At 34.6% G+C, this 27,913-nt stretch overlaps 1 protein-coding gene across 1 annotated transcript; it reads left to right on the forward strand.

Annotated features, from left to right (window-relative positions):
- Nucleotides 1-3,505: 3,505 nt before the first annotated feature.
- Nucleotides 3,506-17,965, forward strand: LOC138334882 (peroxidase-like protein). The gene is made up of 13 exons (XM_069283709.1): nt 3,506-3,765; nt 7,290-7,580; nt 8,458-8,563; nt 8,781-9,001; nt 9,354-9,536; nt 10,827-10,872; nt 11,273-11,379; nt 12,134-12,235; nt 12,797-12,889; nt 14,029-14,740; nt 15,071-15,240; nt 15,589-15,694; nt 16,345-17,965. The coding sequence occupies exons 2-13, from the start codon at nt 7,295-7,297 to the stop codon at nt 16,541-16,543; spliced, it is 2,331 nt and encodes a 776-aa protein (XP_069139810.1). The 5' UTR covers nt 3,506-3,765; nt 7,290-7,294; the 3' UTR covers nt 16,544-17,965.
- The last annotated feature ends 9,948 nt before the right edge of the window (nt 17,966-27,913 follow it).

Raw genomic sequence — 27,913 nt, forward strand, 5'->3', positions numbered from 1 at the left:
ATAAAAAATCGTGATTTGTTCCCATAAACAATAAGTTTTCTTATTGAATCTTATAACCTAGATATCAAGTACAACATTTTGTCAAAATTTACCCCCAGAGTTGTGCAGTTTGGGTTTTATGACACAAAAATGACTCTCAAATGTTCTGATGTGAGCTCGAAATCACTTTTTGCAATCGTTGTTTATCAATAACAGATCAAAAGTTTTCTAACAGTTACATATGAGATTTCCAACAGTTACCTACGAGTTTTCTAACAGTTACCTACGAGTTTTCTCCATTGATACCAAGCACACACTTATATATTTTCATATGTAATAACTAAAAAGTGAATAAATTCAATTTATGTAATTGAGAGACGTAATCGATCACAACCTTAATTAAATCTTTATTTCATTAGTAAGAACACATATTACGTAACCAGAATTCTAATTAACTCATCAACTGTATATTTCACAGTTTAACAACATCAAAAATTGAATAATGAAATTAAAGCAAATTATGACACTTTTATTCATATTTGGTATTAAGTGCCGCTTGGATACCCTTTATTTAGTTGAAATTATCTTTACTTGATACACCAACATAATACATAATAACATATTTTTTAAAAATATACTACCTTAATATAAATTTACTTATTCGTTTTAATGGACATCACTTTGAAAGTTAATTTACGTAATACCATTGCATTAAAATGAAATTAAAAAATAAAAGATCTCTCCCATTCGATAATCTAACCATAGAAGCTAAACAATGGTGAAAGTAAAATATATCATATAGTACAATACTAATAGTATACTACTCCTGCTTATATTATGCTAATCAAAGGAGAAGACAATAAATTATGTGTTGTCTAATTATACGACATTAAAAGTATCCTTGTAATGAGTTCTCACTGAACATGAATGGAAACGCCATTGTTACACACGAATGACTGGACTCAAGACGCCGTCATGCTCTGGTGATGTTACGATAATATCGTATGATGTTTTCACGCTCCTCTGACTAAATGTTAGTGACCGCCATGGACTCTTGAACAATAGCACGTTCCTCGGCTACTGAAAATGTTTATATATCATATTATTGGATTTGATGAAGTACAATCTAATCTATAACATATTTTATAATTATATATTCTGTTTTCTTCTGAAAAACAATATCACAGAGAATAATATTGATATGATACACTAAAAGTACTTTATAATATGTGGATTTTATAGGAGTAAACAACAATAACACAGAGAATAGTATTCATGTGATACACTAAAAGTACTTTATAACATGTTGATGATATAAGGTTTTTGGTATCAGTTTGCTTTATTCTGAGTGTATGCACCAGTTAGATAGTACTATTAAGCATTCGGGAGTCGGACTATAGCAACAAAACACAACATGAATATACCGCAGTCTCCAAAAAGTACACCCGTAACACACAAAGCACATTACATACGAACCCTAATCAAGCAACCAACCCACAAGTGGAGAACAAGTGACAAACAAGCATTTTGTGCACCGCAGTAATACCACTGTAACATAGGAAAACAACACTTCAGCGTCTATGACATTGATGAACATTGATGAGTTGTAAAGTGATGGACCTTTCAATGTTAGTGATAATCTACAGAAGGATTACCTCAATTCTCAACCATTAACGACACAGTATTGTCAGATAGGGAAGTAACACGTACTCTTATTGTCGGAAATCAACCCCCGCCTCTACTCCCACTACGATTGGTAACAATAGATCTATTATAATCCGCTGGAAAACTGATAGGCCTGAAATTATATAATCTAATGTATTCATCAGACACAAAATGAGTTCTACGAATGTGCACGTTCACCAAGGGAAGTAGCTAAGTGAAGTTTAGTTTCAAACTACATGTAGTCGTATGAACTCTTTAAAGGAAAAAAAGGAATATGTGTGTTACATATGGTGCAGTGACAGTGTTAAACTACCAGTGAAAATTTCAATGGTTGTGGTTTCAAATCTGCAAAGAACATGTTTAGAAATATCTATTACTCTATTTTACGTACTTAGACGCTACTCTCGCTATCGCTATTGTTGTTAAATAATGCACTACCATTAGAATATATAAGTAAAGTTCTGCGGTAATTTTTTTGAATATCTGAAATATTTGAAACTCTCATATTAGTACATTGTTCATAATTACAGCAATACTTAAAATAAAAAAATACATATTATAAATGCACTAACATGGGTTCAGGTCGAATGTACAATACGAGGTCTCTTTTGTAAATAAATATGAAAACAACATCAAAGGGTATTAATGGTAGTGGCCAAATGATCTTGGAATTCGATTATTTGTAAGTTATTTCAAAACTGTCGAAATGTAACACTTGCATTAGCTTAGATAAACAATGATCACTTTCCTTTTAGAGGAAACTTCTGATGCTACCGAAAAAATAAAAAAAAATAGTATATAAAATTATTTTTAAAAAGTAAAGAAAGACAGAAATGAAAATGCTTCTTTCATCATTTCCATATTGTTATAAGTTCCCCATGACAATAGAGGCTATTATAGTATATTATAATTGTACCTGCTGCCTAATTTAGGACATCATATTTTCTTTTTTTTCTATTCTTTCTAAGTGACGTTCTTCTTCCTAACATCTCCCTAGACACTTCTTTATCTTTAGCCTTCAGTTGTGCGAAGTAGGGAGTTGGCCGACTGGTTCGCCCATTGACAGTATGTGACCGGATGAGGTGTGCTTGCTTGGTGTCATCGGCGGCATGTTTCAATGAGAAAGCACTATAAAAAGGACAAGAGTTCCAATATAGTTCTAAGAGGACACAACAATATCATACCGCAGTCTCCCAGAAGAGACAGACATTCACACACTGCACAAATGGTGGCCGTCCTTAAATGACCCTTGGTGTTAAATGTAATAAATAAGGGGTGATCGGGTGGTGTAGTGGTTAAGCCACTCGCCTTTCACCTAGCCGGCCGGGGTTCGATCCCCGGCACGGACGTGAAAAGGTTAGGGGTCACCTGCCCGATCACGTGGGTTTTCCCCGGGCACTCCGGTTTCCTCCCACACTAAAGATCCCTCGCGCGCTTACATCCGGGCCATCGAGAGTGATTTACATAAGTTGTATAACTTGTTTCGTAATCGATGTAAAAAATAAAGTTTATATAAATGTAATAAAACAACAAAACACAAATTAATGACAATAGATGGACAAAAGGACGATAAAACAAACTAAGTTGAAAACAATCGGAATGACATGTGATTTACAGTTGAATAATGGAAAGGAAATAAGATTGTGATATCGATTTCATAAGTAAGTCAAATAGGCAGCTTAACCAGTATTATTTGAAATACTTGACGGTAAATTGTTTTTCTGATAACGCTTTCAAAGAAAACGTTTCGTAATAGCATTCACGAATGAGAACACGTGACTTTCAAATTGAGTGCAATTAAGCAGGCACGACTATAACACACAACATTGACATATTCACCAAATGTGGTTTGGGATGAACATACATGTCAGCGAGTTCTCTCAACAGCTTTCGTAATAATGTGTACTACAAAACTATATTACCATAGGTTAAATTGATCTATAGAGTTGGTTAATTAATAAAACATATTAGAGGACTTGTCAGCTGTCAATCAAGTGAGGAGTGAGGAACCTTTATGTGTTACAGGCTCACAGATGTCAGGACCCATCGTACCAGTGTATCAGTGTATCTCTCACCACTAGCCAGGGGAATAGTTCCGGGACTGACACCTGCATCCACATGGTACGTTCTAACTACTTATATCTTTTACAATTAATATCATGTTCACATAAATCCCTTTTACATAATGGTGCCATTAAACTTAATTAATTAACTCTGTTTACCAGAATAATTCGACTTTGCTAAGTACATGTTAGTTATGTCTTTTGAAAGGAAAAACAAATACTGAGTATTTTTTACGATTTAAGATAGTTTTTCGAGCTATGTGGCTAAGTTCACACTTACGAGTTATGCCCAACAATTACTATTACTACTTTAAAAAATGCTCAGAAAAGAGAATAATTAACAGCTATTTTGTCTCACGAAAACAATCAGTCATTTATGCCCAATTAATTGATTAAAATCAAATTACTAGTATTTTGCATATATTATTCCGGATTTTGATATTGATTTGATATTCAAATTTATGTTGTTATGTTTTTCTTTATTTTAACATGTCGCTGAGTTAATAGATATAATTTGTAGAACAATAAAAATCATTAAATACAATTCATAGACCCTTAGTTATGAATGAATACTTTTAAAACCAAATAGTATTGATAATCCAAGCATTCTAAGACAAAGTGAAAAAATAAGGAGTTCCAGGTTTTATCTAATTTCAAAACCGTCTTTTAATACCTGCAATATGTTGAATCTTGTAAAACATCGAAAATGCAGCATATGATAGGAAGATATAAACATGTTACGTTGGGGATACAAGGATGAAACTATCCAGAAGATCAACATATTTTGAAATAGCATGCTAATAACTAATTTGTATGATTCGCCTATTTGTCTCATTACGATAGAAGTAATCTAATGATGCTTAATACAAACAGTGACCTTGATTTCAAGGTCAACAGAACATATCCTTTCAATAAGAATATCAATGTAGTATTTACATAAAAGCAAAACATCGCCTTTATTTATGTAGGTAAATTTCTTAAATAAAATTATTAGTGATTTCGATTTATCATGGCCGTACCCTATTGGCATGATATCAAAGAATGACAGATTCTTAAATGAAATTACTTTTATTTCTGAATAGCTTTTATATTTGATAGTTATGTCCCTATGCATTCGGTGTAAACAAAGATCCGTTAATTTGCTGATCAGTAGATAATGCGCTCAACATATGATGTATTTGACAGATATTTGTATTCAAACGGGATAATAAACAGGTGGTAGAAATATGGATTGATTTGGATTCATCAAACAGCATTATATAAATATATAAAGTTAGGCGTGGTATCAATGTGTGAATAAATAATAATTGATGTGTGGGTTTCAGTAAAGAATTTGAAAGCTTATAATTTTTCTGTGCTCCTTGCTCTTCTTCTACTTCTTCAGAATGCAAATACGATTAGAATTTATATCATGGATTAAAGTCATATTTTTGCTGCTGGAGTCAGCCCAAGGGACAACAGCAATGAATATTATATACAAACGAACTTTATTAAAATGTCACATTGTGTTAAAATTGGAGGCCCAGGAAAGTTGGTATTTATTCAGAGGTAGTCGTTAAGACATAATGCAAAATAATCTCAATATCAATTGACGAAAAAATAGAGTACCGTAATTGCATCATGCCTTATCTATATCAAAAAGGTGTTATGGAATCAGGCCTCAAGACTATGAAACATACTTCAGTCCAAGACAGTCTTAAGTTTACACTTTGAAAAAAGGATGTTACAAAAGGTATGTCGTATTTGCTTGGCTAAGTCTAAATGTTTCATGAGCCAGAATCATACATATCTCGATTTATATGATGGCTTCGCATTGCGACCTAAAATTACGTGATTTGTAACACAGCCACATATAATGTTTTAGTAGCTACATGTACATGACAGTCAAAAGGTCGGTAATATATGCACATCAACTTAATTAACCTTTCATGTACATTATCTATTCGACACTATCTTACAAAGTTGTCCATTGTATGACTTGATAACATACAAACTGATCTTGATTGGAAACACCCATCAGTAGCGACGGCGACACTTGTCTCGTATATAACATTAAACATGCGACCAGAACAAAGAACATTGAATGGAATCAAGAAGAAATAAAAGCATTGCATTGTTAACTGATGTTAATAATCACATACCATTGAACACATATCAAAGTACTATCATTCGAACAACTTAGATTTTTATTTCAACAGTGTTGTCTCAAAACCTCTATTTGCATATACTCCTTTAGATCAAGGACTAATTATTATTCAGATGAATAATTTCGTGTTTTACACTTTCTCTTCATTGTTGACTATCATCAATCTTTTGGTGTCTTAGCACAACTACGAGTTCTCACAGAACAAAATATATGTCAATACTTTTGAAAGTTTCCAATATCTCAGTACAATCGTAAGACACATTGATGACACTCATATTACATCTTCCATACACAACTTTGTTTATTTTAGATCGATCGCGAAACAAGTTATACAACTTATACAAATCACGTTCGATGGTCCAGATGAAAGCGCGCGAAGGGTCTTAGAGTGGGAGTAAAACCGGAGTGCCCGGAGAAAGCCCACGAAATCGGGTAGGTGACCCCTGACCTTTTCATGTCCATGCCGGGGATCGAACCCCGGCCGGCTAGGTGAAAGGCGAATGTCCTAACCACTACACCACCCGATCATCAATACAGTTTAAGAATCGTAGTGTAATAGCTATAATAAATGTCGTGGTCCTAACATATTAATATAAGTGCCAGGTTTAAAACGGTCTTTGCTCGATAAAAGTTATATAGGTAGATATTTTATAATTGTATTGCTTTCTTGAAGATCGGTCATTAAATGATTTTAAATTCTACGAAAATCATGTTTGTTGACTTCACATGGCTGCCACCATTCTGACATCTAATGTTTTTTTATTGTCTTAAATGACTTAACATCTGTTGATTGTCTAAGACATCATACAAACTAACGACCTTCCCTACCTAAGATGTGAGTGGTTGTGACAGGTAAATCGTGCACTGAGGAAGCCACATTTCAGTCTTCCTTAATGACGTCCGACCTTCCATGATTCTAAGGTCACAATATCGTCAGCATTTCTTTCATCAACACTCACACCGTCTACTTATATCACACATATTTACATATGACACTTTCTTAAACATAACCTGTATAATTACCGTAACAAAGTCTATGACTGCGAGGCAAGTAATAATTTTGAAGCGTTATTCTGTGATTGTAATCAGAAAGAAACATGTAAGAGTAAGGGTTCTGTAAATGGAACAAAACAGATTTGTAACGATACCCAGTGCGTTTCATTTCTTTTCACTGTGATCACCAAGGTTTACTGAATAACGAGCCTTGTATATACATTTTAGTAGTTAAGTGGTTATTTAGCCAACATTGTTTTGAATCCTAGTCGAATATCTAAAATATTTTTTTTGTATTAATTGTTATATTCGCTGCAGGAAATAAATGAAGTTACAAGATATTTTAAGCACAAGCGAAGATTACATTGTCAACTGGTGGCTCCTAATGATATTGGTGGGATTTTGCAATAAATGTCTTATCTGTATCTACGCTATTTATTCAGCAGGAATGATGATGGCGGGAATTTTGCGTGTGTCCTTGACCCTGGCTAGTCTCTTCAGTTGCTGTCGCTCATCGCACGTGCCCACCAATGTCGACCTTGTTTCTAACTTAATCAAGATATGTGTAGACACAGCAGTAGAACAGATCAACCCACACAAGATGGCCAAACCTGCTGGACATTCGCATGGACATCACAGTGGACATACGGCAGGTCATCCAGTACACAATGGACACAATGGACACAACACGATGAATTCACCCGAGAAAAACTCTCATAGTGGACATGGAAAAGGTAGAATAAATGTTGTTTTTCATCTTCATCATACAAACTGGTTTTAACTAATAGTACAATTTCCCTTCGTTGACCAATATTTTAGGCAGTTTGGAATGCATAACCCGATTGACTCGTCGAGTCATCAAACAACACAGGTTTCAGTACCAAGGAACAAGTTATTAAAAATCTCACAAAATGACATCTCAGTTCAAGCCGCAAACGTAATAATAACATTCCATAGGATAGGAAGTAATTTATTATTGTTTTTGACTTTTTATGTTTTGTAAAACACGGTTTTAACGAACCTCTAGGGACCAATAAAATCATTTTGTTATAAGCATATCTCGTTATATGCATATTGCTGATATGTTATAATAACCTTGACAGGTATGAAAATTACTACTTTATAACCATGATTTCTTTGTTACCGTGCTTACTGTATCGTTAGAAATTACAGAAAATCACAAATACCGATAAAAGTGATTAAATTTCGAGCCGTACTTACCGTTCCATTGATACAGAATGGCCTTAAGCTAAGCATTGTGTGAAGATTGGTTTTGCCGTTGTCAGTATAACTTGGCCTGGTGGGATGTGATATCATCTATCACAAGGAGACAAACACTAAATACACCGTATCATACAGTGAAAGCCAAATATGACCTTAGCTATTAATAGAATCTATTGAACTGGACAAGAAGAATCTTTGTTGGGTGGTCTTCGCAGAGTACAGGATTAGTAAAATTAAAATAAATAGAAAAATCAAACAGATTAAATAAGTAATCCTCGGTGCATTATGATGTTTATCTACATTAAAAGGGCATATGTCATAGATATCTGCTAAACTTCCTTTTGACATAAATTTTTTATAAGCTTATTGACCTATCCTTCGTTACAGGTGGACACATGGACCATACCGAAGGTGGTCACTCGCATGCGCACGTGCGAATTCTAGATACAAACGCTCGTCTAGTACGACAAATACAAGAAAACTTCAGAAAACTGTAAGCATTTTTTTTTCAAATCACACTGTTAGTTCTTTGGGAGTCACTTTTGTACATGAAATATGTTATAGGGTACAGATTCAATAATGGATATTTAAATGTTATTCACAAGCATATGCTTATTTCTAGTGTATCATATCAACTTAAACATTATTATTATGATTAATCTTTAAAAGACAATTGAAAGAAGTGATTTATCACACGTTCTTCTGTACAGGACTGGGGCATGGCCAGAGTCCATTATGAAGGACGAAATGTTGATGAAGGAATGGCGGAAACATGTGACTCCTCACTGCGACTTCATGGCCCCGAGTATCACGTGTGACCGATTAGCACGATACAGGACAGCCGACGGCACGTGCAATAATCTTGACCATCCGTTCTGGGGTAGCACGATGACGCCACAGACTCGGTTTTTACCCCCACAATACGCCGATGGTAAGGCAGACCATTTCCGTATTTGATTTCAAAACCTTTGTTTTTTACAGACTTGATTATTGTAGAAATAATGTAATACGATTAATTGTTGCTTACATATACATCTATAAAAGTATTAAAATTATTTTTCTAGCGTTATCTGTCTTTTAGCAATGGAAATGGATCAAAAAGAGGTAGATCGTATGCTTTCTAGTTTTATGAATAAATAAAAAAATGCCATACAAGTGAGATTATGATTATATCTCAATGTTAAATTAACATTGTTATTATGCATCCTCTAACTTTAGCCAAATATTTGGTATTTCATTGAGGTTCTATACAAAAACAAATATGGTTTCTTCTTTTATTTCAGAAATAAATGCACCTCGAACGAAATCCGTGACGGGAAGACCACTGTCCGGCACTCGACTGATCAGTAACGTCGTCCATAGCAGTACTGGACAGACCGCAGTACACAGTAAAAAGAGTACCAACATGTTCATGGCGTTTGGTCAATTCCTGGATCACGACGTACTCCATACACCAGTTCTAAAAGGTAAAATACTCCATACACTGTTCTAAAAGGTAAAATACTCCATTCACATGTTCTAAAAGGTAAAATACTCCATACACCTGTTTTAAAAGGTAACATACACCGTACACCGTTCTAAAGGGTAACGTACGCCATACACCTGTTCTAAAGGGTAACATACTCCATACACCTGTTCTAAAAGGTAACGTACTCCATAACCTATTCTAAATGGTAACATACTCCATTCGCCTGTTCTAACAGGTAACGTACTCCATTCACCTGTTCTAAAAGGTAACGTATTCCATACCCCTGTTCTAAAAGGTAACGTATTACATACCCCTGTTCTAAAAGGAAACGTACTCAATACATATGTTCTAAATGTTAATTTCCTCATTCACCTGTTCTAAAAGGAAACGTACTCCATTCACATGTTTTAAAAGATAACGTATTCCATACACCTGTTCTAAAAGGTAACGTGCTCCATACATATGTTCTAAATGGTAACTTTCTCCATTCACCTGTTTTAAATGGTAACGTACTCCATTCACATGTCCTCAAAGGTAACATACTCCATACACCTGTTCTAAAAGGTAACATACTCCATACACCTGTTCTAAAAGGTAACGCACTCCATACACCTGTTCTAAAAGGTTCCGTACTCCATACACCTGTTCTAAAAGGTAACTTTCTCCATACACCTGTTCTAAAAGGTAACTTTCTCCATTCACCTGTTCTTAAAGGAAAGATACTTCATACACCTGTTCTGAATAGTAACTTACTCTATACGTCTGTTTTAAAAGGTAACTTACTCTATACATCTGTTCTAAAAGGTAACGTACTTCACACACCAGTGCTAAATGGTAACGTATTTCTCATACCTGTCGATACGGTAAGATACTGTATAAACCCATACGACGAAAAGATGAAATATTTACAAACATGTGCAGGTAAAGGAAAAGGTACTGTACACATACATACTAAAGATAATGCACTACACACTCAGTTATGTCAAATACAAATGTGTTTCATCAGAAAATGTTTGCAATGATAATAATAACTTGATACTGTGTATTTAACTCAAAAGTCATATTAATTTTTTATAGAATATTTTCATCTACTTTATCAGAGATATTATCTGTACATTTGTATATTCATAACAAAAGACTGCCATTTGATGCATCAATAGCGTAGTTCCACATACTGAAGTAAGAGATATGAATAAGGGAACGTGTCTGTATACTCTGTGTTTTAAAAGGGTAATACCATCAATTGGTTTTACCAATTACATTAAACAGAGCAATTATGTTTTTACAGATGACAAAGGAAGGGATATGAAGTGCTGTCCACTCGGAAACAAAGAGTAAGATCATTAATCATTTTGACGAGTTTCAAAAACACATTTGAAGTTCTTCCTAATGAACACATAAAAATAATGGTGACCATATAATTAGACTTAATGTCTGACATTAATGTTTGATTTGTCATTAAGATAATATAAGGATAAAATATGATTTAATATCTGTGATTATTATAGAAAATGGAGTAACGTGCCTTTGGTATCAAAACGATATAAATAGAAAAAATATTGTATTATAATTCCACTACTATTATGATAAATAAGTAATGTGCCTATAATTCCACTACTATTATGATAAATAAGTAATGTGCCTTGGGTACCAAAATAATATAAATAAGAAAAATACTGTAATATAATTCCAGTACTATTATGATAAATGAGTAATGTGCCTTTGCTGTTTTAGCGATCACTGTTTCCCTATACCAGTGCCCCTGGACGATCCCATGTTTAGGGGATGGTGTATGAGCTTCACCAGATCATCAGCTACCCCATACATGAACTGTGACCCAGGTCGGTATTGATGACGTGTCAAACATACATGTTTATATACAATCATCAAGGGATTGAAGATCATTATCTGCTAATATTCTCCTGTTCTTGAGAGTATATATACATGTAAATGTGTGCAAATAATTTATATCCGTTTAAAAAATGCTTAAGTTTGAAAATCAAATTTGATTGTGTTTTTTAATAAATCCTATGACAATATCCAATGAATTCCCAATATGATTTATTTGAACCTAAAAATTAAGATGTAAATATCCTCCGTCAAAATGGCTTATTAGACACGACATAATTTATATTTATACTGCATTTTAAAAACATGAAATAAAAGTACAACAACGGTAAAATTTTGATCAGACGATACCAATCATCCACTTTACGAAATTGTGTAGCTAAAATTGGCTGCTGCTATTGGAAGAGATTCTCGACAAGAAATGGTATAATGCAAATTTATAAAGCATTTACAATATAATATGATTGTGCAAGTTGCATTGTTAATGTCTCTGATGGAGCAATTCAAGTGAGTGCAGGAATGCAACGTTGCGCAAAGTTGTTCAAAATAATCCCCTAAAATATAATTGTGCTAAAATAAGAACACGGACAGTACCAAGATCAAAATTTGTATTCAATATAAAAAAAAAGAATCTGTAAAAACGATAATTTTCGATTGTGTTTGAACACATTTGAAAGGTGCAAACTGTTTTAATACTATATATCTACTATAGATCTTATCATTGAATATATCATTTACTTACTACAGGACACCGAGAACAGATGAACCATCCTACATCTTATATAGACGGATCGACTATCTACGGATCTAACAAAGTCCATCAGGATGAACTCCGACTGCACCGTAACGGTAGGCTATCTTATCATTGAAGCTAACAATGCAAGCTAAAACCATTCAAATGAGATTTAAAAAGTAAGGTTTTGCAAGAATCGTTTATGAGGCATTCCCCTGACTCGCTTCATTATCATTTCGGCACTGTCATAACCAGGGTGTGTCTTAGAAATGAGTTTTGAATTTGATAGCAAATGTGCACTTTAACTTGCATTGTCAGCTTTAGGAAAGGTAAATGAATATTTTACCACAATTTACTTCTTCGGTAACCAAGGAAACATTGCATTCAAGCAAAGATGACTGGGTTGCAAAAAGGCTTGAATATAGAGGGTAGTTTATAGTGAATAAACAGATTGGTTTTAACAGGGTCAGTAGATAGAGAAGGAACTGAATGAATGAGGCTCAACTGTAAAGCAAGGCAAAACCTTGAGATGAAAGGTATAAATTAAGTTTGGTGAGCAGTTCTCGACTGGCCTGTATACTGTAGAGGAGTTAACTGTTTAGTATGTACCTTTTACAGTATACAAAGCCGTATAAATGTCCCTGTATTTATATTTATGTTCCTCGTGTGTGTTGTAGGCCGTATCAAGTTGACCCCCTCTGGACACCTCCACAGCTCCCCCGACAACGAGTGTATCCTATCATCACCGGGCCATCACTGCTTCCAGTCAGGTAAGCAAAATTTTATAGTAACAGTTGTTTATGTTGTACTAATGATATTGAATGAGACACATATAAATTCTGCAAAGAGAAAAAAATAAGAACAAATAAGCATCGAGCAAAATGACATTAAGACATTTCGAAATGTATTTCATGAATGTTATAAAATAATTTTAATGATATTTCGTTTCCCTTACGCCGTTTTCTCGCTTGATTAGGTATTGCTTGCCTTATGCTTATGTTCCAACTTAAATTATGTGTACATTGCTTATGTAGCATTTCAGCTGTGTGGATACCATCCTCGAAACTCCAGTGGTTCCGATCACTTACGATCTTACCACCTCTTGGCTTTCTCATAGTAAAACTGAAGGCAGCTCAGAGGAAAACACAGGCCAGCAAAACAAACAAAAAAAGATATCCTTTGAAGATTACAGAGAGAGCAACGCCCAACTGCAGTGTACCGTTGTGCGGCTCTTTTGATGTGCATCAAAGGACTTAAATACCTATTTTGTTGCCTCCAGTTTTATTATGAGTCTAGGGATGCAGAGATCGTAATTGATCGGAACCGCTGGAGTATCGTGGATGTATGAATACCGATATAGTTTCATTGCAATCTGATGGAAATACAGATCCCTATAACCATTCCGTTCAATAGAGAATCTGACAACATCCCATAAGGAGTCCTGTTCGGATGACCTATATACTACCTGTACCTCAGATCAAATGCATTTTCTACACCTTTCTGCATCAATTGGAAATTCCATTTCGTCCCAATATATATAAACAATTAGCTTTATTGTGCTCTTTGGGCGAGAAGACTACGTACATGAAAATAACTCTGACAGCTTTTTGAACCCGTTTTATCCACAAACGCGATTCTGGCAGCAGTAATTTGATCGGCCATTTCTAAAGGTCACCAGAACGTGAACGCTAATGGGATGTTGGCAGACCTCTTATCAAACGTAGTGATAATATGGATCTGTATTTTAATCAGATTGGGTCTCATTGTAAAGCCGCTGTGTTATATCATAATTATGTGGTTAAAGGGCAGTAACTCTAATGATTGTCATTGACTTCTTGTTGGACTCTAAGTTATGCTGTATTTCTTGTATACCTCCTATTTAATTGAACCTTTATTTTTTCCTTTTAAGGCGATGGTCGCCGTCACGTGGTCCCAACGCTGACCTGCTTACATCTGTTGTTCGTGAAAGAGCACAACAGGGTAGCGGACAAACTACGTGAATATAATCCAAACTGGGACGACGAACATCTGTTTCAGGAGGCAAAACGAATAGTCGCTGCTGAACTACAGCACATAGCTTTCTCCGAATACCTTCCCATTGTTATTGGTAGGGAGCAAATGGACAAGTACGGTCTGTTTCCAACGGCCAATACTTATAATAATGTGTACGATGCCACTGTGGATGCTTCAACCTCTAATGCTTTTGGTGCTTCAGCTTTCCGATTCGGACACTCGGAAGTTCCGGGAGTGTTAGCCATGATGGCGAAAAATTATAGCATTATTAAAGCCATTCCTCTACATACACAATTTAACAGGCCAGACTTAATGTTTGATTCGGATGGGGATGAGAACCTGATGCGGTGGATGTCTAATTCTTACCACGACCGGAATGACCGACTGCTGCAGGACAGTGTTAGAAACTTCCTGTTCCTGAAGGAGGACGGGGAGAGTTTTGACCTCGCCGCTATTAACATACAGAGAGGGCGTGACCACGGCCTTCCCCCGTACAACACATGGAGGAAGTGGTGCGGACTACAAACGGCACTACACTTCGGGGACGGGTTCGGGAGACTTGTGGACCATGAAACAGCTACCAGAAAACTGCTTGCTAAAGTTTACTCGTACGTGTGAATATTACTTATTTATATCCTAGAATATTTGGATGATCGACAATTTTTCTGAACGCAAACACACGATATGATAAACTTTATAGAACGTTTACTATTATTGAAACGTAGAGAGATGATATAAAAAAGCAGACATACTTGTTACTTATAGCATCAAAATCCGGAATACAAATATCATTATACATGTAGCTTCTTTATTATAGCAATCGTTTGTGATGTTTTGTATTGCAGTTTCTTTTTTCAAGTTCAAACTTTATAACCTGACACTTGAGACTTTACATTGACCTAGCCAGCATAAACATAACAGATTATCTCCCTTTGTAGTCACCCGGATGATATAGACCTATACACTGGAGGTCTATCAGAGGTCCGTCTCCCTGGGGCCGCTGTGGGACCCACATTCGGATGCATCATAGCCAGACAGTTCAAAAAGTACCAGAGCGGAGACAGACATTGGTACGAGACGGACCATGCGGACACAAGGTTTACTTTGAGTGAGTATAATACAGTACGACCTCTCTGAAGCAATAATTGGAACCCAATTTTTCGTTCGCGTGCGATTTACGTTAGCAATATTCGTGATAATGTTATCTCGAAATCAGAACTTTTTATGAAACGGAATTGTACATCCCTTTTTGTTTTCATAAAGTAGTGTTAGAGATTAGGTATAAGAATTCATGGTTGAAATATTGTATTTTATTTGAAATCATTGCAAGTCATACCGAAGAGTAATTTCATACCTCATTGAAATATTTTCTCATACTCATTAATATCAATAAATGTACAATTCGACAGTGTCAAGTACATGTAATTAAAATGATGATGTTTTTCTTGATTTGAAGCTCAACTGAACGAAATAAAGAAGACGTCCTTGGCTTCAGTGTTATGTCAAAATACAGGTACACAGCTTACCCAGCCCTCAGTGTTCCTAGCTGCGGATGATTTCAGGTATTCATTTTCTTACAATATCTTGCCAACTTAAAGTGAAAAAGTAAAGGAAACTCTTGATACTGTGATGCTTTTCATGAACTTGCTCATTTTTTAACTATTTATATATCTTTGTCTTGATTGTTAGCAGTTTGTTATTTACATTTTAATTGGCATCACAAATATTTATTTATGTGTAATCAGGGGTTAATTTGTAACCAGATAATATCAACGTTATTATTTATATTAATAGTAACAGGAAGCTGTTTTGTAGCCAGATAATATCAGTGTTATTATTTGTATTAACAGTAACAGACAGGTGTTTTGTAGCCAGATAATATCAATGTTATTATTTATATTTACAGTAACAGGCAGGTGTTTTGTAGCCAGATAATATCAATGTTATTTATGTATAGTTATAATTACAGGAAGGTGTTTTGTAGCCAGATAATATCAATGTTAGTATTTTTATTTACAGTAAGAGGAAGGTGATTCGTAACCAGATAATATCAATGTTATTATTTATATCTTTAGTTACAGGAAGGTGTTTTGTAGCCAGATAATATCAATGTTGTTATATACAGTAACAGGCAGGTGATTTGTAACCAGATAATATCAATGTTATTATTTATATTTTACAGTAACAGGAAGGTACTATTTATATTTTACAGTAACAGGAAGGTACTTTGTAACCAGATTGCCTCTATAGATTTATCCCTGTGGACTGAACACAGTCAGACGGATAGTCCCACCTTTCAGTCTCCTAAATCCTTCCTTAATCCACTACAGAGCCCTAATCCAAATGTCTTCAAGGAAGCCTTTAACAGATTGCTGCAGAACTTACGGAGAAGAATGGTAGTCAAAGTGTGAATAAGTGTTATCCAAAATATTCATACTTTGATTGGGATTTTTGCTATTCTGTATTTGTAATTTACATGATTATCTGTCATTGCACGTAGGTGTTGGTTGTGACACCATGCGTTTGCAGACGTAACCTCACACGTTTTAGAGTAAACGGTGTGGGGTTTGCTTAACAATGATGACGTCACACAGATACCTATAAGCAAGGGAGGTCACTTTACAATATGGACAAAAATTGGACTGATAAATAATCAGAATTCAAAATTAAAATGAGGACATGGGATTTTTTAATTAAACGGCAGGATAACGAAGGTGTAAATGGTATGTAATATCAAGTGTAACTCTTACAATAATTAAATCTATTTAATGTATCGACTATCAGAAGCATTAAACAAGCATAACATATAGCAGTAAGATAATAATAAAATACCAATATATCAAATTAAACTTGGATACACCTTTTATGATATAGACCCTTATAAACATCTATGCAGATTGATTATAAAAATGATATCCCATTAAAGTAATAAAAAGATTCATTCTAGATACAATTCTTTTGACAACGAGGCGTGTAATCAATTGAGGATTGTCTCAAAGTTAGATTAAGATAAATCGTAATTACAGTTTACATAAATGGAAGTAGTATTCAATGGTGTCTGTGATTTATTGTACCAAAAACAATACTTATACCAAATATGAGTGTTTCATTTATCTGTTGGTTTTCACGTGCGAATATGATGTTGTTTTACATGAGATGTCTTTGAGACACATTCTAGTAGTTTATGTTATAGCAATTCTCATTTGGTCGTCAGTAATCATATCTTTCTGAAATTATGAAATATTTTCAATAGTTTTTATTTTATAAGTGTGAACTGACTTCATTACATGAATACATAATCTAAACGTGAAATTCACTATATTAATACCTAATACAGCAATATAAACTATAAAAGAAATCTGTTCTGTTGATTGGATAGTAAAGAATGGTAGATTTATTCATCAATTGTTTACTATTACGGTGAAATCATCCCTCTGAAGATATATCACATCCCGCCTTTACATAACGCATATATTTACTGTATTGGCAACGTCAGTTACATAAGCATAAACAAAACATTTGCTTTAAGGCTGTAATTTGCAAACAATCATAAAATTTAATCTTATTTCTTTATCTTCATTTTCTGTTGCTACCAAACAAGTAAAATATCATTTTGTTACATAAGTACATTATTGATGGAAATACTATATAATAAAATATGGATGAAAGTAAGTTTGTTATGAATTATCTGTGTGTAGAAGACTTGTATGTAAACATGTGTATAAAATAAGTGACGACTTGTACATGTATAGAACATTAAAAGATATGAAAATGAAGATGTATTTGTTCTATATATAACCATTTTATAAATGTAACATTTGGGGATTAATAACAATTAACACAATAGACAAGAGTTATGTCTTCATCACGTCATTAAATTGACAGATAATTTCTTGGAAACAATCCATTGTGTTAACAAAATATGGAACAAGAAAATAATCCTTTCCGAGAGACAGAAAATTGTCTTGTATTCATGACAGTCTGATTATCCTTCATATCCACTTATGAAAGAGTATTTTTTCTTTCATACCTCGATGTTTTATTGCAATTTTACAGCTATTTTGAAATAAATTTGAAGACATCGACGACTGGAAGTCAATTTTCCATACATGAAAAATTACGTGATATTTTCATAACAAATTCCGTTGTTTGCATCCTTTATAGTAAAACCAGTCATATTTGTGAAAAAAATGTTAAAAATTTTACCGGAGAAATATAATTTTATATAGATTTTGTTGACGCCGTGACGTCACGAGGCTTTATTGCATGGGTAGTCATGCAATACCGCCTCAGGAGACATAAGTGTATTGCCCTGGACCAGTATTACACTTCCATTGCTAACTCTTTATTTTTAATTTTTCATCACATTCCACCATTCTAAAATATTATCATGTTTTTCTATTTCCTTATCCAGCACTTCCAGCAGAATTCTAGAGTATTTTGAAAAAACATCATTAATAATAACTTTTTCACTTAATTTCCAAGAGCCTGGTTCTCTATCAGACTCGTATAATAATATTTTCAGCGAAGCTAATTTATGATCACTGTAAGGATAATGTTTTATTTTAAAGCACACTTAATAATGACGATATATTTTCATGTGTAAGGAACATATTAATACGTGACTTTGAAGTTCCTTATAAATGCAATTAATTCAGGGTTAATGTCTTCTCTATTATGGATTAAGTTTCTATCTTTTGACTTATCGAGCACACAGTTAAAATCACCTATTAAAATATTTTCTATGGTATCATCAGATATGATAAATCTACTCAATGTATTAAAAACCATTTTCTGTCATCACATTTATTAGGTGTGTAAATATTAATTATTTGGAATGTCTTATTGTTTGCTGATAACTTACAAGATAAAATTCTACCATGGTTATCTCTAAAATATTCTGATAACTTGAAATGTGATGTATGCTTAATTAAAACCCAGCTTGTAAATATTTCTTTGTTGTTTTGTCCATTATATGACACCTATGTGTCCATTATTGGACTCCACTGTTCATTATTTCCCTTAATAATGGACAAATGGAAATAATGGACAGTCGTGCGCATTATTCTCCAAGTAATGGACAATCTCCTTTCAATAATAACAAAACACTGTTGTATGAAAATAACAAATTTGATTGAAACCTTTCAAAACTTCACTTTATGCTGACACCACCTTTCGTGATATTACAGGTAATTTCTCTTCCAACACTAGAAGTCATGTCACAGGGTTTAAGGCGCTTGGCACCACACACATCCATATCATTTTGGATTTCTCCACGAAGAATTTCACTCATTTGTTGCTGTTGGTGATCACTGGGTCTTTTGTACACACGAACAGCATTAGACCTATGTCCTGTTTTTTCGGCAATTAACTGTTCGTCAACACCTGCCGAGTACAATCGCGTTACCGCCGTAGCCCTTAAGGAGTGATTGGTGTAATTTCCTAGGCATCCAGCTTCTGCACAGATAGACTTCAATGTCCCTTGGAGAGTGTGTACGCCGACTGGAGCGTCCGCATACCAGCACGTTCCTTTAACGCATCTGTTTTAGCGCCTACCGGTCTGAAATCAGTAATAGGAAAGAGTGTTTACAATATGCTATATACTTAATTAATTCTTGAGTAAAAATATATATTTATAACAAAAAGGCCATATATCGTAATCATGTTAAATGCATGTAAGTGTTAAAGCATCGGCATGTTGATTTCTTTGGTCGTAACATATATTGAAGAAACACAGAGAAAAGAAACTTACCTTGCCTGCATGTATTTCATGTAGAGTTGGATGATGCATCTATCCTTGTTATAACTCTCATAGGCTCGGGTCATTTTTGGAGTTACTTTCCTGTGAGACAAGCCCCCAGCATTGGTCTTTGAAATGTCCTCTGTATATTGCAGGTACTGACGGCCGTCAAAATCTTTCATAAGCTTTATCTGAGACAGGGGTCCGTACCCAAATTTCTGTGCTCCTGTCCTGCTCTTAAAGCAAAGTTAAGTCCAATGAGATAAATCATTGTGTTCAGCAGTTTTTGTGGAGTGTCATGTCCTAAAATTTGCAAAGACCATAAAGTTTCTTCTTGGTCCAATGTGATGATGTCCGCCTGTTTCCTGTCCAATCCAATGCCTTGCTTTGAAAGGGTTTTCATTTTTGCATTGAGGATTTCCTTCATTTTAGAATAGACCTCATCGTCCAAAAAACTAACAAATTTCCCATTGGAACGAAGATGATGTTGGATAGAGATAACAATCTCATAGATGGTATTGGGTCTGTACTCCTTTCTAGAAACATTCCGTACTTCTGTTATGAAAAATCACATAGCATCTGACATTTCTTGAGGTTCCATTTGAAGTAACGGGGTAGAAAAAGTTTGTTCACAGTTCATATTGTTTCTTTCCTCTTACCAGTGTTAAATAAATGAACAGCCCATTTTGATTTATGTTCCATTTGTTTGCCCTTGCTTTCATCAAGAAGACATTGTAAATCTGTTTCTTTCAATGGAGACATAAATCTCTTTCTTCCTGTCTTTTCAATTTCCATTGAAGCTTGGACAATGGCACGATCGTCATCAGATGAAATGTCGGAAAATAGGTCACTCCGAACGGTGAAACATGGCTTATTAATATTACTATACTGATTCTCCATATGCACAACACCACAGAGTACATCATCTGTATCATAGTTAGATACATCCCTTACATCCCTGAATGATGACTGGGTAACAAAAATGTTATTATCACTGTCAGACATGTTCATATATGTGTTACTTCCCCACTGGTTAGAACAAAAATGAGAGCTACAACACCTGACAGTGCATGCATGAAGCCAAACAATGACACTGTCCATTATTTGTCACGGATGAATGAACAGGTGAGTGAACAGGTGAGTGGGATGTTCCATTTTTAAAACGGGTAATCAAGGTTGTTGGAGCTGGGTTTTAAGTAGGATAAATTGGACAGGGTTTCGGAAATTATCCATTACTTAATGTACAATTTGCACCCATTACAAACTTAAAGTTAACATTCTGGTTATATTTTTTCCACGCACTCTTTTTGATTCATATTTACATTCTATACTTCTTACGTTGTAACTTCGAGAATAAATTACAATTTCAAATATATTATAGTAATACATTATCATTTCACTGTAAGAGAGCAACCAACTAAATAATTTTACATAGACCACATTGTTAAACTTTGTTAAAGTTTTGTACTGTAATATTAAAACAAAGGAATATTAGTTAGATATTGTGTTCTATAATTAAAGTCTAGGTTCTCATATAACACTAAATAGAAAAAAAGTTTGGGTCCTTCTGCTCAAACTCCAACCAGGGTAGCTTTATTGAAATCAGGCGCATTTTGCACTAAAAAATCCTGAAATTCTAATGCTTTTACCCATTCATTATCAAAAATGATATTTTGAACCTAAATCGCAATATGAATTTCCAAATTCATATCATGGTTATCTAGGAATACTTACCTGTCAGAAAACATTTTTACTTTTGAAATTCATAATTAGCCAGTCAATCAGCGGCTGGGTTAAATTCTATCCTGGGCTCAATCTTCTATACACAGGGGCCATTTCGAAAGGTCTTTTTTATTTAGTTGGATGATCCCTATAATACAAAAGCATGCCTACAGCATGTACATGTATGTACCTACAAGTATAATTAAGGTACATGTATACCGTTATGTTATTGACCTGAATAATAACATATACATATTTACACACATAATCGCACACAAACGTATCATCTGGACATGAAAATTGAATATGAACATTATATGATTGGTAATGTCGAATATTTACTTATTGTATGTACAGTACAGGCAAAGCATCTAGGTATCATTTCTGGAAGACTTAGACAGTTGTCTGTCTTCAGGCGGTGTTGACATGCCATTTCTACCACGTTTCCTTACTTATTTTGGAGTGTTTATTGAACTTCTAACCGGCGAGGGTGCATCAGATTCGATGAATGAGCTAAACATGTTCATGATTTTCTCTGCACCCGTTTTGTTTATGTGAACACCGCTGTGATTGTTTGGATCAAAATTGGCTCTGACTGGCGAACCGTTGAACATAAATGCCATATGTAGGTCAATAAATTTGAGCTTAACATCTTTTTCACAAAGTTTTCTAATAAAAGTATTGACCTCAACAGTCGTTTCGTTCAGAAGGTTGATGTTGTTGTCCTTACCTTTTTTTTCGGAATTATCGTACATAATCCCTTTTCACTCGCTTCCGGAAACGCGTCCTTGACCTTACCAAGTGCCTCAGTGACACTGATGTTTACATTTGTGGCTTCCTGTTTGTTGGTAGACACACCATTAGTTCACAGGCGTCTGCATCTGGTTTTGGAGAAATAAAATATCCTACCCCTACTATATGAACAAGGTGAGACACTCCATGAACCGGAAGTTGAGGCCACGCTCCAATTCACTTTGAAATTAGACCAAATTTGACGAAAATATTGATTGTGGGCTCGTTTAATCAACGTACCTTAATTAAGAATCCTTTTTTGTAGTGTATGCCAGGTTTTTATCGCGAAGTTACGGTTTTTTAATATGAAACAGGACACCAAGTATCCAAGTAGCGGACGATGCATCAACTGTGGAACGGAAGTTGATCTTTCAAGCAAGCAGTTTTGCAAGGAGCAATCTGATTGGTTAATTAAATTAATTGACTGATCAGATTGCTTCTTGCAAATGCTCACTTGAAGAGTTCCACTTCCGTTCCACAGTTGAAGTATCGGAGTGTCACATCTTGTTCATATAGTAGGGGTAGGTTATTATATTTTTATCAAACCAGAAGCAGACGCCTGTGATTAGTTCCTTAACATACTACCACCTTATTCACTTCGTCTGTCTCATTAAGTGTTTCTATAGCTTTATCTATCGTGACGTCTATCCCGCTTAGAGTTGTTCCGGACACGGCTGCGTTGACTATGTATTTAGAGTCTGTGTCTAGTCTGGTACAGTTAGATGCACCAAGTAACACATTCTTACACTTACTGCTACATGTATCTCTTTCGTCGTTGTCGTGCACATTCCCAGTGGGTTGATTTTTACTATCGTCTTCGTATGTTTGTGTGTTGACCGGTAGGTCCACGGCATAAATTTCTATCTATTACTATTTGTCATCAAGGGTCGCCAGAACTGGTTTGGAAGATCTTCTTTGGCTGTCTAGTCTGGTACAGTTAGATGCACCAAGTAACACATTCTTACACTTACTGCTACATGCATCTCTTTCGTCGTTGTCGTGCACATTCCCAGTGGGTTGATTTTTACTATCGTCTTCGTATGTTTGTGTGTTGACCGGTAGGTCCACGGCATAAATTTCTATCTATTACTATTTGTCATCAAGGGTCGCCAGAACTGGTTTGGAAGATCTTCTTTGGCTGTCTAGTCTGGTACAGTTAGATGCACCAAGTAACACATTCTTACACTTACTGCTACATGTATCTCTTTCGTCGTTGTCGTGCACATTTCCGGTGGGTTGATTTTCTCTATCGTCTTCGTATGTTTGTGTGTTGACCGGTACATGTAGGTCCACGGCATAAATTTCTATCTATTACTATTTGTCATCAAGGGTCGCCGGAACTGGTTTGGAAGATCTTCTTTGGCTGACTTAACAAGTACTCGGCCCATTTAGATATCTTAACTACAATTTCCGTAATCTAGGAAAGTGTAGGGCTGTCTCAGATAGCCTGGTATGACAATGGGATCTCATGTAATGGGAAATGTTCTCAATGTCTTTTGACGTCATTACGATTGTGACGTCACAGTTGTCATGCAATCGATAGTGAAATATGACTGTTCAAATGGCCACTCCGTCGATGATTAATTATTGATGAAATGTAAATGCAAAACTATCAAAATTTTACATTAAAATCATTATTAAAGCAAGAATTGACATGCTTTAAATTGACAATTAGGGGATAATGAATGCCAACTAGACAACGGCAAATTAAGCACGAAACGCTAGCGTGCTACAATAAATTTTCCAGCTGGGATTTATTCCACCGTAATTACCAGTTGAATGCATTGATTGGGTAATGAATTTTCAAAACGGTAGCATATTTGTAACAAATAATCGAAAAAAAGTGTTTTCAGGATATTTGATGTCATCTATATCCTGCCTGTGGATATTGCGTTAGCATTGTGTCTGCTGCCCCCCATTGTTTGTATAGTCGTGGCTACATTTTAAAAGTTATATTTATCAAGATTATGAGTTTTGTCTCTTGACCGAGCATCATCAAAGGGAGTGTCCGTTATCAGTATAATGTGACCGGGGGGACGTACTTGTTTGCTGTCTTCGTTGGCTTTCTTTAATGAAAAAGACAAAAATTCAACTCTATGTTAATCAAAATACATGCATAATGTGTGCTAGGAATGAAAGTTGTATGTTGCTTATATGTTACATAATTTTGTATATGTTTGGTAAAACTTTGGAGAAACAAAAAGACAAGAATTCCACTATAACAAGACGACATAAAACGGACACACAGCAGCCTCCTAAAACATATAAAGAGAAGGTTCCTGCTCGTGTTATCCGTTCAGCATAACGTGAGAATGTCCATTGTCAGCACAATCTACACGGATGGGGTGTACTGCTTAGTGTTTTTGTTGTTGTATATTTCTGAAATATATCACAATAAAATTGAGACATAGCATAAATATACCACAATCTTCTAAGCATGCACACATCCATTTACGCAACATATCGCAGGTAGGGAGTCCGTCCAGTTATAACCCAAGCTGTCTAATGAACGTACGTACGAGAGGAATTATGGTTATCTTCATCTAAGTTGAAGCTGACAGCGGTTTGATTGGTTGAAATCATAATAACAATTTTCACCACTGCCTTTAGTTCCGAAACATATTTTTTTGTCAAAATTGATATTTTCGGTAACTGGAATTAAAGCGTTTTTAAAGCATTCACGATGCACGTAATAACTTATTTTAATCATGTAAAACTTAGTTCAAATGTGACAATGACACATTCGTTTGTTTTAAATTGTATCACTGCATTTGCGCAAGAATTGTAAATCAAAGTGCCTAGGCCACTCATAGATGCTGTGAATGAAGGACTCAAACAAAAGAATAAAATAATTGGTTTATCATTTACATTAAATTTAGTGAACATGTTGTCTGTAGAGCATTGTATTTATTTAATGTACAATGTTGAATTTTGGAGTTAAACAAAAGATATTGATTATTTTATTATAATAAAGTTGATTCAACCACAATCAGTGGTCACAATCAATTTCTTTTTTTCTGAAATAAGTGGATTTAATAAACCAATGAATCTGGTAAAAATCTGAGTGCTATTTTCGTTTAATGCATGTAAGTAATCTACATACACATACATGTATTAATTACTGAAATTATCACTTCCATCAATGTCTCTTTAAAAGAAAAGAAAGTAAGTTAATTAATATCCATACCTAATAACAACCGAAATATTGCGATTTCTGGATTAAGTAGTGATTTCCTTGTTAGAAAGACATGTGTATCACTTTGCTTTGCCGACTTTTGACTTATAGATCATGGCCAGATACTTTTGTCAAATAAAAAATCATAATTTGGTTACCTATTACAACAATCCTTTGATGTTATGAAACATTGTTGCAAATATGTTTGTTTAACCACGGCTTGAACAAGTCGAACAGCAAGTGCTTATGCAGTGCACTTTCACTACATTATAATAATGAGGTTTATAAAGGGAGGCAACTCAAGCTTTCACATCTCTAGATGGAAGAGAGCGTAGTAATTTCGTCAGATATAGTTCGGTTACTACGGTAATTGTTTTCAGAAAAAAGATGGAATTAATGTTGACTAAAGATTGACACATCATGTATCATTTCTATAATGGATTTGTTTGATTTGATCTTAGTTGAATAATTAAAAGGTAGCTATAATTAATAAATTCATGCAATGAAAGGCCTAATAGTAATAGCAATGACGTTTCAAAGGAGGCAACTCGAGATTTCACATCTCTAGATGGAAGAGAGCGTAGTAACTTCAACAGATATAGTACACAACGTCAGCCAAATAAAAGACTTTTGCAAACACATTTGAATCTTATTTTTTGTATAAATCATTAAAACAAATATAATTTATCATCATTTATAGCATCAATTTTGTACCATTCAACTAGATAGATAAACTAAGAAAATCTACTGCGGAGGAATTAATTACATGTAAGAAGGCGTTGTGTGTGATTTTCGGGAATACACAAGATCTGAACCAAGATCAAAACAAAATAGTTCCAAGTAAACATCGGAACACATCACTGATTGGGTAATTGTACACATCGATTATCGTTGTGGCAGTTAATGTACATGTGTGTTTAATTATTTTATACCTTGAATTAGGGTGTGAAGGGAACAAAACAGCATTTAATATTCATCGCGGATTCTTATTATTGTTTTGATGTGCTCAGGCTTGCTTAGCGTACCTATGATTGCTGTTTCACAACAACAAAAATATACTGCTAGAATGCGAACAATGTGTCAATGTGTTATTGGATACTGGAACATTTAAATGTAGTTTACATTAACAAATGACTCACGATAACTTTCCACCAGATCACTCATTTCAATAGTTAGTGAATGGAGACTACATAATTGTGCTTGTTATCTCAAACCTATCATTCTTAAAGATGGTATTTTTTCTCTGTCAAAAACAGGAGCAGACGAATCAGTATTTTAGTTACAACAGCTATTTACTTTACATCATTACCATAATGAACAGTTTGAGCTTATTATCTTTCTTCAAGATAAAAATATTAAGAATAATTCATTGCCTCCGAGAAAAAAATCAATGATACTATGTCTTATATGGAATGAAGTTCTGAATACACATGCACCAAAAGCAAAATAACCGAACTTAAATGCATTTTTGTGTTAATATATGCAGTCAATATAAATAAGCTACGTATGTAGATCATAATATGTGCACATAGTTTAGTGACGTACCAACATAAATTGCTACGTCATCGTTCTTCTCTCTCCAAAAGCTGTGAAAAGAAAATCCGAAAAATTGGATTTTTCTTGGAAGCCATCCATGGCTTATTTATGGACACTTGATCTATTCATTAAAGAATTAAAGGCATGTAATAATTAAAATGTGTCTGTGCTGCTTAAAATGTGTACGAGGCTTTAGGTCAAAAATCCATTCCGCATAATACAGAATTTTCTAGATTACATTTGTAGTGCAATCTTTAACCAAGTCTGGTACTGAAGGTACAATGTAACACTATAATGTTATGCCTGTTGAACGCTTCAATAACCTCTTTAGGTAATGGGGAGGTAACTGTAAATTGCCTACAAAGAGGTTACGCCAGAAGGCTATCACTCTATTGGCGCTTATTGCGATGATGATACCGTCTTATATAAAACGTATGTTTCAGAGTTGTGAGTTCAAAATAGATAAGCTTATCTTTAACATATGAAGTACATTATCTATAACCTTCCATGATATAAAAACTTAATACCAATAGATCAGATTTAACTGTAAACATTCCATCGGCAATTGAAACATGTTTGGATCCTGTAAGTACATTACAATACTACCTGTAAAATGTTAGAACTGATATTTCTTCTTTGCTTATAACATTGTATTCTCATCATGGTACCATTTCTGACAGTGTCGTCAATACTAAGAGAATCTATTGCAGATGCAGGACTATATAGGAAATTGTTTTCTGCGAAATCTTTTAGGCCCACAGATGCAGCTCTAGCCATTCGAACACATAAACAAAAACTGTTATGAAGGTAGATCGT

The sequence above is a fragment of the Argopecten irradians genome, chromosome 11 (genome assembly GCF_041381155.1).
Source record: "Argopecten irradians isolate NY chromosome 11, Ai_NY, whole genome shotgun sequence".
Lineage (NCBI taxonomy): Eukaryota > Metazoa > Mollusca > Bivalvia > Pectinida > Pectinidae > Argopecten > Argopecten irradians.